The following is an 11679-nucleotide window of genomic DNA, read 5'->3' on the forward strand; positions in this document are numbered from 1 at the left end:
CGTGGCCGGTGCATTTAAAATACATAATTTTATGAAGCTAAAAATACCCCTCCCCCCGCCACAAAGTCTAATGAAATCAAGTGCAGTGCTTGGAGAGAGGTTTACTGAAAAGAGTAAGGTGTTTGCTTCCAGGGCGTAGGGTCGGTTTTTCCTTTTGATTCCGTGGGGCGAGTGGCAGGGTAGCCAACCTGCCCCAGTCCGCGCGGTGACCCGGCCCGCCCAAGTGCCCGACCATGTCTGAACAGCGGCGTCTTTGCTGTGAATAAAATTGCTTTGTGTTCCATAGACACGGACTTGGGGGGGAACCTCAGTGGTCAGCACCTCTTATGCTCCACTTTAAAGATGAACAAACTGAAGCCAGAAAAATGCAAGATTCTTTTTCTGGTCGGGCTGGGCCTAGATGTCAGGTCGCTGACTTCCAGACCGTGTCGGAAGGGTCACCAGATCCTTTAAAAATAATCACGGCGGCTTTAATAGCATCAGCACCTGTTGTTTCAGCTTCCGCAAGGCAGGAGCTATTAATCTCTCCTCCTCAAAGCCGCGTTGCTGGTCTGTCGGAGCCTTGTTTGCTTCTTCACGCAGCTGTCTACACCATCGGGGCCAAATGTGGAGCCGAGGCACCTTTCTGCTTAAATCCAATAAATCGCTCTGCCCAAATTTAGAAAGAAAAGCGACACAGATCATCCGGACAGCGGCCTAATCTGGCAAGTCTCCACCCCACCTAGTAGAAGCCCGAGCCCACCACGCAGCCCCAGGCCAGTGACCGGCCGTGGCCTGGACATCGGGCTGGGAACTGGAAGGACAGTGAGTCTAAGTGGCAACTTCAGCGTCTGTAAATGGAGCGCAGTTATCATCCTTCTTTGGGAAGTTGTGAGAATCCGAACTGTGAATGCCGCCTAAGACCTGCAATGAGCAAGTTGAGTTGGCCCCTATTGCCGTTACTGCTGTTGCTGTGTTAGCTCGAGCGCCGTTGTCTCCCGCGCCCTTTCTACCCGGCAGCCCACGGCCCGCGGCCGTTCCAGCCCGAAAGTGAAGGGCTCGCGGCCCCTGGGGCGGCGAGGGCGGGGCGGCCCCAGCGCGCATGCGCGCCCGCGGCGCCAGCTCCTCTTAAGAGCGCGGCGCGGCGGGCGAGTCGGGGGTCGGGCGCGCGGGTGGGTGGGCAGCTGCTGCGATCGGCTTGTTCCGCAGCCCCGGGGGCCGAAACTTCCGTGGGAGGCGTCCAGCGGTGCGCACCTCCCCAGGGCGCAGCGGCGGGGGGGGGGGGGAGGGGGAGCCAGACGGAGCGCGCCGAGGCCGGAGAGCAGAGGAGGGGAGCAGGGCGAGCCGCCTGCCTGGACCCGCGCCCAGCAGCAGCCGCGGCTGGCTCCCGGGACCCCGGCAGGGCGCGTCGGTTCTCGTCCGCGATCCGGACGCCCGCGTGCGCCGGGAGGATCGACCGTCCGGCCCGCGGAGCGGAACGTGGTGGCTGCACCCAGGGGGCGGCCCGGGCGGCGCGGCCGGAGCCATGCGGACCGAGTTCGGAGCGCAGGAGGCTGAGCGCCGCCGGCCGCTGCACTTGCTGCCCGGAGCTCTGTGCCTGCTGCCCGCCGCCTTGGCCTCTTCAAGCCGCCCGAGGGGGGAATAAAGCCAGGAGACGCGCCACGACTAGCGCGCAGGACCCCGAGGCTTAAACTGTGCGGCAGCGCCCTGGCTCCGGGTCCGAAGCGGCGCGCCCAGCGGTCCTCCGGCCCGAGCGAGCGTCCCCTCGGGGATGCACGGGGAGGGTCCTGTCGCGGGTGAAGCCTCCGGGGGCTGCGGAAAGGCAGCCCCGGGGGCCCTCTGAGTCGCACCCGGAGAGCTCCATCGGCGAGTGCCCACGAGTTACAGGCAGCTCCTGCTGGGGCCGGGCCGCCGGCCGAGGGAGGGCATGGCTTAGCTCCCGGACGTCGCGGCGGGGGGGGCGGGGGCCCGCGCGGAAGGCGCCGCGGAAGGGACACTCAGCGCAGAGGTCCCGGCCTCAGCACCGCCGGGACCGGGGCGCCGGGCCGCCACCTCCCGGAGTCGGCCCTGCGCCCTCTGGAGACGCGCCGCCCGCGCCCAGGGTGGTGCCATGTGGGGCGGACGCCGCCCGGCCGCCTCCTCCCGGGACGCCGCTTCGCTCCTGCGGCTGCTGCTGGCCGCGCTGCTGGCGGCGGGGGCGCGGGCCAGCGGCGAGTACTGCCACGGCTGGATGGACGCGCAGGGCGTCTGGCGCATCGGCTTCCAGTGCCCCGAGCGCTTCGACGGCGGCGACGCCACCATCTGCTGCGGCAGCTGCGCGCTGCGCTACTGCTGCTCCAGCGCCGAGGCGCGCCTGGACCAGGGCGGCTGCGACAACGACCGCCAGCAGGGCGCCGGCGAGCCCGGCCGCGCGGACAAAGACGGCCCCGACGGTTCGGCAGGTAGGCGGGCCGGGCGAGCAGAGAGGGGAGGAAAGGGCTCTGCCTCGCCGGCGGGACCCGGCAGCCTGGAGAGGGGGAGGGAATTCGGAGCCTGCCATTTCAGGAAAGGGGCTTGGAGCGGGAGGCGATGCCTGCGTCCCGGCGCAGCCTTTACCTTGTGTGGAACGGGACAGCGGTTCAGCGCCCTGGGCCTCAGTTTCCCCATCTGTCAGCTAAAGAGCGGCTTGGCTTGGGTTTTCCGGAAATAACCCTAACATCCAAAGCATGGCGGGCCGCAGCCAGCCCCACGTGCCTCCTAACCAGGGGTCTCCGTGCCCCCTCCCGGGTCTCCTGTCTCTATGGGTCTAAGTCCGAGGACGGGGTCATGTTTCGGCGGCGCCTCCTAGCGAGAGGGCTGGCCGGGGAACCCGAGGGCTCCTCGGAGGGAAGGCCGCTCCTTGGGTCTTCCCGAGGGTGATGGGCTCTACCAGGCCCCGGGGGAGAGTCTACCCCTCCCTAAGATGCACCTCCCCCACCCTGGCCTCCTTACCACGTCGGACTCGGAAGGTGTGACATCAGAGCCGTGCCATCCCTGCTCTTTGTGGCCTTGATTCTTTAGCTGTATTTTTTCAGATTGCCCAAGTTAGAGTTGGAGAAACAAATGCGTGAAAGCATTGGGTAGGTTCTACTGCCTCCGCTTGTCACCAGTCTCCCAGACCCTTCTCTTGAGGGCCTATCCCATAATGTGTTTGGGAGGGAGGATGTGGTCCGGGTGGAGGTGGAAGGGCACACATGGCCCGGAGGGGCGTCTCCGCCCGTTATGAGAAGGAGAGAACTGTTATATTAATACTATCTCCCCCGCACCCCAGCCCAGCGTTCCAGCCGCCTGAGCCAGGGCCCCGCTGGTCCCTGTTCACAGAGCTGGCTGGGGCTGCTGAGAGGCGGCTCGTTTCAGTCCTTCCCTTTGCAGTCACGCATTTTATTAGCTACTCCTACTGGTCGGCTGCTGCCTTGACTCTGAAGAGGAGAAGGGAGGGGAATTCCAGAAGAGGAGTCGTCTTAGCGCAGCATAGCGGGGTGTGTGGCCTCCCGAATAAACCTGGGGGGACGAGCCATGGGCACACTGCTTGACTGCCTTCTCTGTGTGTGCCAAGTTGGGCTTTTGCCGGCCTCCTAGAAGTTGGGATGACTGTGGACAAATCAGTAGGCAGCCGACTTCTCAAGATGCCGTGGTATGTGGGGATGCTTTCTAAATTCCACTTTTGAATCTTTTTTCCTAAAAATTCTGCACTCAAGAAGGACAGCGCATGTCTAATTAAGCAGAGCCGAGGGCTTCCAGGAACACTGCCTTCTCTGCCCTGAGTTATTTACTCTTCCAATTAAAATCCTGGAAAGAGAACAGTGATTTCTCCCCCAAACTCATTATATGGACTTAGACTGCTTTGGGGGTGTTTTTTTTGTTTTTCTTTCTAACTGTTATTTGTTTATTTGATAACATATAAGGCTGGTATCTTTAATTTAGAAAATGAAGCCTTCAATCGTCAGCCTTTGGTTACATACTTGATAAGGTATGTTTACTTACAAGGCATCATTTCTCCATGGCTCCGTGTGGTACTATGTTCTAGAAACACTGACTGCAGGAATATCGGTTCTGTCCAAGGAGCGTGATTAGAACGGCTGCTGCCCTAGCGGACAGAGGGCGTTGCGTGTGTGTGACTTCAGGCGAGGGAGAGCTGAGCGTCTCCCTGGACCACGTGCTGGCACTGCCCTTTGCCAAGACCAGCGGGACCAATCCCTGTCCTCGCGTGGCGTCTAATCGAGTAGTCAAGGAGATGGGCAGGAACGCGTCGAAAGACATGGGTTCTTGGTCATCTAGGGTGGGATTCCACAGACCCCTCCCTCCTGATTCTCGGTCCCCATCAGCCAGTGTGTCCAGCTTCTGAAACTCGGTAGTGCTAGGCCCACGGCACCCCAAAGATCTTTTTAAGTAAAAGAATTGGAAACTGGAGTTCGCTACTGATTTTAGTAAAGTGTCTATTTTTATCTTGACAGTTTTCTTTTCTGGAATAAACCTCCCTCGTTAAGTAGGATGCCCGTTGCCTTTTGCTCTGCGGGCTTTTCCCTGTGGTTCTTCACACGGAATCCAGTGTCCTAACTCCAGACCTGACAGCTCCGCCCCAGCCACGTGGTCCTGCCTGGGGCCTCGGCTCACTGTGGGCTCTTTCTGGAACAGATGTCAAGCCTTGTCCTCCTGCTGCCTGGACAGCCTCCCCCCAGCCAGGCGCACATTCCAGGGACCAGCCTTCAGCTAAGTGTGTGTGGAGGGCTTTTTTTTTTTTTTTTTTTTTTTTTAAACCCGTCTTTGACCTCTGTATCTTACAGACTCTTTTCGGAAATGGCTGTGACTAGGGTCTGCCCGAAATTTTTGATTTATCTGCCTATGAAACAAGAACCTGCGAAAAAAAGTTCAAAGAGGTTTACGAGAAATGTAAATAATTTTCTGGGGGGAGAAAAGACTTTGAAGTAATTTCAACTCGTTTCTGTGCAGACCCTACAAACTGTTAGGGTAGACTGAAATGTGGGCAGTTCCGTTACTCTAGGGATTTTAGAAGAGTCTTAAACCGGTAAACTCATATTTTTGCCAAATTGGGTATTTGCCTCCATGAGCGTTGCAGTTGGTGAGTCTAGCTGTCAGTGTTAACAGCTTTGCTTTGGGGGCTGATCCCCGCTGCCTGCCTGCAGTAGGCAGGCCCTACTGCGCCCTCCTCCCCATCCCTAAGCACTTGATAAAGGACGGTGCTTCCTGTGTGCGGCCGATAAGCGCACACACCGGGCCTGGCCCAGGTTCCTGGCTTCTGGGTACCAGCGTTGTTCATTTATCCATCTCCGCTGCCCATCCCTGATTTTTACTGCATCCTTACAGGAAGTCATCACAGTATGTCTCTCTCCTTTTCTTCAGTCCCCATCTATGTGCCCTTCCTTATCGTCGGGTCGGTGTTTGTCGCCTTCATCATCTTGGGGTCCCTGGTGGCCGCCTGCTGCTGCAGATGCCTGCGGCCCAAGCAGGAGCCCCAGCAGAGCCGGGCCCCGGGGGGGCCCCGCATGGTGGAGACCATCCCCATGATCCCCAGCGCCAGCACCTCCCGAGGTTCCTCTTCCCGCCAGTCCAGCACGGCCGCCAGCTCCAGCTCCAGCGCCAACTCGGGGGCCCGGGGGCCCCCGACCAGGTCGCAGACCAACTGTTGTTTGCCCGAAGGCACCATGAACAATGTATACGTCAACATGCCCACAAACTTCTCCGTGCTCAACTGTCAGCAGGCCACCCAGATTGTGCCCCACCAGGGGCAGTACCTGCATCCCCCCTTCGTGGGGTACACGGTGCAGCACGACTCGGTGCCTATGACCCCGGTGCCGCCGTTCCTGGACGGGCTGCAGACGGGCTACAGGCAGATACAGGCCCCCTTCCCTCACACTAACAGCGAACAGAAGATGTACCCAGCCGTGACTGTGTAACGCAAGGTGAGGCCGGGGTCCGGTACCAGACAGAGGAAGGCAGAAGCCGTGGGCTTGGGAAGGATTCTCAACGTGGAAGTCCCAGCGTATCGCTGGTGTTTGTGGCACAATTCTGTTGGATGGCTTGCTTTGCCCCCAAACTGTATGAAAACATCTTTCTCCAAATGAGCGTTTCTGGACATGTTTCATCCCAGTGCATGATTGATTTATGATGGAGAAGAGCATCCCCTGGAGATGGCTGTGTGGTCGCCAGTGGTTGTGTGACACATGTGCGCCCTTAAGTGCCCTTGAGGTGTGGCTGTCAGAAGAATTTTGTAAACTGATTGTTTTTATTATTTCGTTACTGTTACTTCTTTTTTATTTTTTATTGTATTGGTACAAGATCAGAATAGTTGTTCCCTCCCTTTTACCTGGGCCAGTTTCTAATAAGTATCCAGAATTTTAGGGGGGATGCGAAGAGCACAATTCTTATAAAAGGAAACCAATCTGGACTCTGAGGTTAGTCCTTGATCTCAGTATTTCCCAGACACACCTTAATTCATTGTAAAAAGATATATATATATTGTTTATTTTTGTGCTTTTTGGGGGACTATTTTGTGCTTTTTTACCTTGTGTAGAGATCTTATTACAAAGTGATTTCCTACATTAAAAAGAGGCTGAAAGAAATTGTATAGTTACTTAACTGATGACATTTCAGAACTCTGGGATTATTTTAATCTTGAAGTAGAGTGATGGTGTAGTAATAAAACCATTCAGCCCCTTCTCGATTGTATCTTTTAAATTTCTGACTTTACATTGACATCTGAGAAGAGTAATAAAGTGTTTTCATATTGAAATCATAAACTATCACCTGCCGCTTCTCCAGATGACTCTTCATTTTGCTGTGTGGTGTGGTTTGGCGTTTCACTCTGTTTGGTGTTCAGACCTCCGTGTCCATATAGTACTGAGTGCCGGTAATTACTGTTGTTATAAATGAACGTCAGCCTTTCTGCCTAGATCTGATAAAACATTTTCTTGTCTTCCCTAGAAAAGCTCAAAGAAACGCTTGCAGAGAGAGAGAGACTTAATATCGCTCCTCAGCCCAAACCTGAGACTTGGGATGAAATTTAAACCGCAGATTCGATTTACTTCGCAAATCGTAGGCTTTTTATACTGTCGTTATCAAAATGTCTTGTTTTTCAGGCAAGAGAGACTATCAAGTTGAGAAGAGCTTTTCAAAGAGATATTGCCTTTCTTCCCCAGAAAGTTAGTTCTTGTTTTCCTCTCTCTTTTAGTCCTCAACAAGCACTGTATTCATTACCAGTCTTCTGAATTATGAAATTCAAGTGAATTTATTTGTGTATTGTTCCCTTACAAGAAGTAAGTTGAAGTTAATTTCCAACTGCTAGCAAAACCAAGATTTGTAATTAAACGGTTGTAAGGTATGGTCTTCTACACATATTTATATCTGTGTCTATGGCCATCTGTCTATGGTCTGTCTACCTTTTCTATCACCTGTCTGTATCTCTGTCTATCTCATGACTGAAAAACGTAAAACCATTGTTGGCAATTGGTATCAACAAAGATACCCCGTCAAATCTTTTAATAGCCAAAGGCAGGGGAAAATCATTTTACTTATTAATAAATGTTTTATGGCATGAATTCCTAGAGGAGTTGGGTTTTTTCATTTTCATTCTACTTGGTAATTTTTCAGATGGTCTGTTAAACCTGTTAATAGGGGGAAATTGCTAAAAGTCATAAACATTGCCTTCTAGAACCAAGAGCCTACCTTTAAAAGTGATTGATATCTGTGAAGTCGATAGTATGTTCTGAGTCAGTGGGTATTTTATGTGCTCTATGGGAAACGCCGACAGCGCAAAACAAACAGTTCTTTTGGGGTCATTATATTAGCAGGCTAACGTGTGTTCTGTACATTATCTCTGATGGAGGAGTCCAGCTTATCTAAGGAAGTAAAGTGCTTAGGAATTTGGAGGTGAAAGGGGCCTTAGAGATCACCCAACCTGGGATTGGCAAACTTTTTTTTTCAGTGAAGAGCCGGAGGGTAAATATTTTAGCCTTTGCACGTTGTGTCTGAAACGACTCAGCTCTGCCGCTACAGCACAGAAGCGGCCACAGAAGGTACATGAATGAGCCTGGCTGCGTTCCAATAAAACCTGATGGCTGGACACTGAAATTTGAATTTCATATAATTTTCACATGTCACAAAATATTCTACTTTTGATTTTTTTTTCCCCCAGCTATTTCAAAATGTAAAAACCATTCTAAGCTCTAGGGCTGTGCAAACCCAGCGTGCCAGATTTGGCCATCAGGCCGTGGTTCACCAGTCCCCAATCTAGTCCACTCTTTCCCGGTGCTAGAGTCTCCCCTGCGGCGTTCTCAGCAGCCCTTTCTAAACACAGGGATGGAGAGTGCTCGCTTCTCCTTACGAGACTGTCTAAGTGTAACTTCGTTTCAATATCGTGATTCAAGCAAAAGTGCACTTTAATAAAAGAAATGAGTTTTTCACTTAGTGAATGCTACTTGGTCTTTCCAAAACATGTAACATCCCTAGAAGCAACCTCAGATCTCTTCAGTTTTCATCAGAACTGGAGACGTTTAGGTGACAAAGTAAGAACGTTCAAATACGTGGTTTCGGTATACCTTCCTTACTGTCAGGAAATCAGAGCCTGTAAGGTGTAACATGCACCCCGTAGAAATATTGTAAACTGTTGGAAAAACGAAAGGAGCACGTGGAGATAGAAAGTGGTTTGCTGCTGCACGTCTTCTGTATGGAAGCCTTCAGTGTCGGTTGGTTCATGATGGTTCGGGGTGCGGGGGCACTTTGTATCCCTTGTGTAGGAAAGTCAGACCCTTTGATTGCAAGGAAGAATGAACCAGTTCTTTGTGTCCACCTAAGAGCCCGGAAACTCGGCATCTCCTATCACTTCTGCTGCCGCTGGGAAAGTTAAAATTTAACAAGAATATCAACATCCGAAGTGGCGAGAAGACCATTAAGACAAATAAATGCATTTTCCCGGCGTGTTTACTCTGCGATGCTCAGCTTCAAGCCAGCCTTCCTCTTGCGATTAGCCTCCTGGAGGAGAGACCGAGGACATAGTCCATCTATTAAATTTACCTTGAGCTCGTTTTTTTTCAAGATGGCACTGTTTTATTCCATGAATTCTGTGACTTGGATTTTCTCCGTGTTTTGTCACAAGTTAGGATTTAAGTTTCCTCCAGAAGCATTTCCTGAGGAACCCACGAAGGTGAGAACGGGGTTGGCGAGGCAGATCGGGCAGATGTTCACGAAGGGACTGGACGCGGGGAGAAGAGTTTAAATGGCGCTACAGTTGGGGGTCAGAAGGTTTGAACACCCCGCTCTCTCCTTGGGTGGCCCCTACCTAGTAACAGCGATCACACTTCGTCCCCCCTTTTTCTCTCCCAGGCTTTTTCGGTGTTTCTTGCAGATTCGCAGCAGTCTTTTGCTTGCATAACGTCTTCCCAGCCCACACTCCCTCAGCTGTTCATGAACGTGGTGTAAGCTAACGCACGGCTGCTTGCTTTTAGTTGCGTGACCTTCCTAAGCGCCTAAAAGGCGCTTGGTTTGGTTCTCTTTAATGGACTTTTAACATTGTGACTTCCCAGGAACTTAGCCTGGCCCTCCTCTAGCCTGTCAGAACTGCGGCACTAACGGGAGTCCTGGGTGTTTGATCCCACTGTCCATCTACTCCCAGCCTGTGCCTGGGGTCAGGGGGGCAGACCTGGGAAGAGGGGTTTTGCGGACCCAGAAGCCAGACCGACCCTGTCAGTCATCAGGACAGAAAGCAAGCATCCCGGGCACCTGCCCGCCCTGCTGGACTTGCTGAGTTGCTGCCCGGTGAACCAGGTGTTTCCTGCAGATGCACAGCAGTCTTTTGCTTACATAACATTTTTGTTTTGAACTTTTTATTTTATATTGGAGTATGGTTGATTAACAATGTTGTGATACTTTCAGGTGTACAGCAGAGTGATTTAGTTATACGTATACATGTATCCTTTTTCATTTAGGTTGTTACGTAATATTCAGCAGAGCTCCCTGTGCTCTGCAGTAGGTCCCTGTAGAACCATCTCCACTTTAAATGTAGCAGCGTGTACCTGTCAATCCCAAACTCCCTAACTGTCCTCACCTCTGCCACCAACACCCGTAACCTTAAGTTCCTTCTCTAAGTCTGGAAGTCTGTATACCACCCTGAACGCGCCCGATCTCATCTGATCTCGAGAGCTAAGCAAGGTTGGGCCTGATTAGCGCTTGGATAGGAGCTTTTAAAATGTGATCACTTCCCTGTTTTGCTTATGTCCTCTGCCCCTTGAACAGGAGCAGAATCACAGCGCCCGAGGAAGCTGCATCATCTTGAGTGGAGGAATCTTCCAGACCCAGAGCGGGTGGCAGCAGGAGCTTTAACAACCCAGGGAAGGGTGCGGACGCCCTGGGACCTGCCTGCCCAGAGAAGGGCCTGGGAGCCCGGAAGTGGGTCGGAACCTGGCCGCTGGGGAGGGCACGCCCTTTGGGCTCCACTTTCAGAGCCCTTGCATTTTTAGAGGAGCAGCCTGAATACTGCAAGGAGGGAATGGATCGCGCATGCGAGTGAGAACCCCACTCATCATCAACCTGAATCCTCCTTTTCTTCCCGTTCTCAGATGGTAGAGCCCAGAGGACAGCTCCATCCTTCGCCTTCTCTCTTTTTTAAGAGCCAGAGAGGAGCTATTTTCATCAGCCCGTTCATTCCAAAATACTTACATAGAAAATTTCTTTGACTTCTGAAATTTTTTTCTTAATTCAAAACTCGGATGTTATTGTGATTCAAGGGCCTTGAAGGGGGTAAGTGAAAGACGACAGAGTTAACGCCCTTTCCTGCAAATCATGGCAATACACTGGGCAAATACGTGTCCTGCAGTGGTCTGCATTGGCTTCCCTTTATCCTCTGTTCCTCTGGGTAGAATCATTTATCAGTGAAAAACGGAAAAATAAAACCCTAGAAAAACAGTCCCTGCTGTCTAAAATGTTAGGTATTTTTGAATCTTAACTATAACCCACAGCACCACGACAGAATCACTTTGAGATAAAATTCCAAAGTCTTATGTAAGGCGTTGGCTGTGATGGTCATTTCACTTTTCACAGTTGAATGTCTTCAACACTTATACCCCAGAATTGAAGGACATAGATTCAAATCAAGAACAAGAAATACAGAATTCGTGTTTAAAAAAAACCAAACTTTTAAACGAGAGAGGAAAAAAAGGGGTAAAAACTTTATGATGGCAGCCTTCAGATTGATTTTAAGCATAAAACCGGCATCTTAATTTCAACCATCTTGAAGTGCAGGTCTTTCCATTTAGAAAAATCATGGGTTACACAAGACATTATTTACTCAGTAGACATAACAGCCATAGAAGACTGATCGCCATCTGTAACATGTATATAAGACTGCCACATGTGTGTACACATATGTGTCCAGAAGGCGCCCAGGGAAATTGGAAACAGGAATGATTATTACATGAGGCTATCTCATGCATGACTCCGCTCTCGGCCCTTGACTGGTATTTTGAAACTGGAGTTTGTTTGCAGTGCTCAGCTTTCCCTGTCGCAGATGTAACTGGTTCTGTCTAACCCTGCTGGAGATGGATGGACCCAAGTTCGAACCCATCGCTACCACCGGTGGTGTGGCCTTGGAGGAGGGCTCTCCAGGCTCGGAACCTCGGTGTGAATTCTGTAAAAGGGGATTAACACCCACCTCCTAGGGTTGGTGTGGGG

General features: G+C 52.0%; 1 protein-coding gene across 1 annotated transcript; it reads left to right on the top strand.

Annotated features, from left to right (window-relative positions):
- The first annotated feature begins 1145 nt into the window (after positions 1-1145).
- Positions 1146-7553, top strand: SHISA2 (shisa family member 2). Its single transcript, XM_067713698.1, has 2 exons — positions 1146-2420; positions 5359-7553. Exons 1-2 carry the CDS (start codon positions 2090-2092, stop codon positions 5910-5912), a joined length of 885 nt encoding a protein of 294 aa, XP_067569799.1. The 5' UTR covers positions 1146-2089; the 3' UTR covers positions 5913-7553.
- Positions 7554-11679: the final 4126 nt, after the last annotated feature.

The sequence above is a fragment of the Pseudorca crassidens genome, chromosome 18, assembly GCF_039906515.1.
Source record: "Pseudorca crassidens isolate mPseCra1 chromosome 18, mPseCra1.hap1, whole genome shotgun sequence".
NCBI lineage: Eukaryota > Metazoa > Chordata > Mammalia > Artiodactyla > Delphinidae > Pseudorca > Pseudorca crassidens.